At 35.5% G+C, this 3319-nt stretch overlaps 1 protein-coding gene across 1 annotated transcript in view; it reads left to right on the forward strand.

Annotated features, from left to right (window-relative positions):
* The first annotated feature begins 262 nt into the window (after window positions 1-262).
* The window catches only part of LOC108538881 (uncharacterized protein CXorf23-like), a 12598-nt gene continuing 9541 nt past the window's right edge, over window positions 263-3319 (forward strand). Inside the window, exons 1-3 of the mRNA XM_017887212.1 lie at window positions 263-439; window positions 1937-2051; window positions 2778-2841. Of these exons, the coding sequence (XP_017742701.1) occupies window positions 295-439; window positions 1937-2051; window positions 2778-2841 (324 nt within the window). The 5' untranslated portion in view covers window positions 263-294. The remainder of the gene's footprint in view (window positions 440-1936; window positions 2052-2777; window positions 2842-3319) is intronic.

Consider the following 3319-nt stretch of genomic DNA (forward strand, 5'->3'; position numbering starts at 1 on the left):
AAATTGTTTCACTTGGAATTTGAAGGATTTTATTATTAAAGTGGCAAATATTTAATGACCTCTGATTTGAAAGAACTCAGAGCCATGTATCTGTAGTTAATTTCTCATACTTGTTATTGTACATGTTTTATGGCATGGAATTTAGTGCCTTAATTATAAGAAAAGATATACATCTTTTAGTTTTGTAGCTCTCTTAATTTTGATAAATTCTTTTCTCCACAAAATAGTTTCAAATTTAGTTAAACATTTGCAAATTATTCTAGGGTTGCTTCTAGCTATTCCACAGAGAGACAGATGTCACATGATTTGGTTGCTGTTGGCAGGAAAAGTGAGAACTTTCATCCAGTGTTTGAACATCTTGACTCAACTCAGAATACTGAAAACAAACCTACAGGAGAATTTGCTCAGGAAATCATAACAATAATCCATCAAGTTAAAGGTTGGTATATTTTGCACATACATTAGGGATAACACAAAAGTAATATAGTAACTTTTCACAAGATACAGGTAAACACCTGCAGTATAGTTTAATAGTAATTAATACTTCATTGTAAGCTAGACTGTGAATTAGGAAATCTTTTGAAGAGAGTATCAGGCATTCATTTGAGCCTAGTTGTTCTTTATATGTAGTTCCAATAACCTTGTGCTTCAAGTGTTAGTAGATTGGAAATTGCAAGTTAGAAAGGGAGAGGCTGGCTGCTGCAAAAGACAAGACATACTGAGAGCAGTAAGAAACAATAACTGGGAACCTAACAGGGAGGAAAAGCAACAAAATAGATAGGAAACTCAAGAAATCAGGAAGCCTAGATCATTTTATGATTCTTAAAGCCCCTGACGGCATTACTAGGACTTTGAATCTTAAGGATGATGCTGAGTGATCAATGAAACTTCTAGTTTGCTTTGGCATTCTTTATGTCTGGGAGTTGCGTAATAAATACCTTTAATGGTTTGCATTAAATTGTTTTGTTTTGCTCCTGGCGAGTTTCCATTAATTGGAAAATTCAGTGATATAGAACAACTTTCCCCAGTGATGCTACACAAATAAGGCAATTGTAGGTATTACAAGCTGGAGGCCTTCAAGAATTTAAAATTTTTTATTTTGTACTTCCTACTAGACAATTGCATTAATCTTTCTTACCTTCATAAAATATATTTTGAAAATGAGGTTTTTTTTTTCTCTGCGTCCCTCAAACTGAGGCATGTATTTACTTTAAAGCACATAGTTTGTCTGAAACAGTTCATCCTCTCAGCTCCAGTCCCTCTCACCCAAAGGAAATGTGATTCTTGGCAGAAATGGAGCTGATTTGCAGAAAATCCAGGAGATTGTCCCAGAACAGGAACAGTAAATTAGGGAAGAGGATTGCTTAAGTAGCATTCTGATGGGCCAAGTGTGTTCTCTTTCTCTGTATCCTATTAAAAGTGTGTAGCATAGCTGATTTCTAAATGTTTTCATGCACTTTAATGTGAATTAAAGTAAAGTGGCATTAGAAGGCCTTCTGTGATATGCAGACATAACAGTTAGTATTTGTTTGAAATTGTTTTGATGTTTCAGGCTTGTTTTTGAAGTTACTTTTTATTTTCATTCAACTGTGAAGCCCTGTGCCATCTTTACTTTCCAGATATAGTAAGTCTTACCTTGGAGAAGAAAAGTCCTTGCTTTGAAAGAGCCATTGTCTTTTCCCCGGACAAGTAAACAGGCATGTCAGATAGAAAGAAAATTCTTTGATTAATAAATCAGGCGTTTTTACTCTTGTTTGGGCTTGGGAAGGCACGTGAGCGCTACAAATTAGTCTGCGAAATAAGTTTGGGTCGCACATATTTTTAAGAGAAAGCAGGTTGAATTTTAAAAAATAATCCCTTCTTTCTGTGCTTATATGTAATCTCTTAAGTGAAATCAGCTTAACATTGAGATAAAACTGTTTGTTTCCCTTTTCAGCAAATTATTTTCCATCACCTGGCATTACTTTACATGAGCGTTTCTCAACAATGCAAGATACACACAAGGCAGGTGTAAATGAAATTACATTGAATTCAGATCCAGAAATACACAGGTAATGATTGATTACCATATTATACCCATTTAACTAATGGGGATAAACCTCAGAAAATATTTGGGAAGGTGCTGCTTTCTGAACCTGCTCACCTGGGCTTGCTGTAGACTCTAGGATTCCATTTTCTTCACAAAAATAATAGGATAATCCAAGCATTATCTGGCCACTGCACTTTGATGGAATGAATAGGATGCACTGAAAACACTGACTAGCATTGTTAAAATGTGTAGGACTTTGAAAATACTTACATACCTAACTTCACTTCTGCTGTCAATAGTAATTGCTGCCTGAGGTCCTCAGTAGAAGAATGAAAGACGCTTGTTAAGCCATTGAAATCATAGGTTGCTTCATGTGGTCACAAATAGGTGTTCTGAGGGCAGCCAGATGAAACCGTGTGTCTTCTGCTGGCACTTGTTGGAGCAGATGGTGTACCCTGTCTTGTGAGCTGATTTGAATACATGTGAGAATGCGGTGTATCGCCAGAGCAAAGGTTGAGATTACACAGACTACTGATTTGAGAACCACTAAATCTTCCCTGTAATATGATTCATAGGATATGAATATCCTGGGAGACTGCCATATAGGTGAAAAACTATCTGGTAGCAAGTTTCTTTTGCTTTCTCCAAAACATACTAGCTTTATTTCAAATTCTATTCTGTAATAGTAGAATCAAGGTATCAGTGTATAACATAATTATTTAATTGTACTATGCCTTTATTATTTTAGGAGAATAGATATGTCTTTGGCCGAGCTTCAGAGTAAACAAGCTGTGATCTATGAATCGGAACAGGTTAGTGAATACAATTTTTGATGAGAAATTATCTTATTGTTGGTATACTAATGGCAAGGAGATTGGTGGTTGGGAGAGAAAAGGGAGTTAAGTACATGAAGAAGGAGGATTGAAACCCAGGAATCTGAAATTAAAAAGCTCTTCAGGTGATTCTGACTATCAGTCAGGTTGGAGTGAGAACACTGACAAAAGACAAAAATATTCCCTAAGAGGGACAATCCCTAAGGATAACAGCTTTGTAAAATTGACGCGCAATTACAGCATTTGATATTCATCCCCAAACTCCACACTGTAAAGCTTATGGAAAGTATATTAGATACCTATTTTTTTTTCAAAGCAATCTTGTGGAATATATTTTTAAATTGTACATGGAATGAATGCACAGGAACAAAATTTCATTTGATATTGCCCTTCTGTTTACTGCAGAATGTACGAAACATTCTGTGGAATATGAACTAGCAAAATAAGGGAAATAAGG

The sequence above is a fragment of the Rhinopithecus bieti genome, unplaced genomic scaffold (genome assembly GCF_001698545.2).
Source record: "Rhinopithecus bieti isolate Rb0 unplaced genomic scaffold, ASM169854v2 scaffold_17629, whole genome shotgun sequence".
Lineage (NCBI taxonomy): Eukaryota > Metazoa > Chordata > Mammalia > Primates > Cercopithecidae > Rhinopithecus > Rhinopithecus bieti.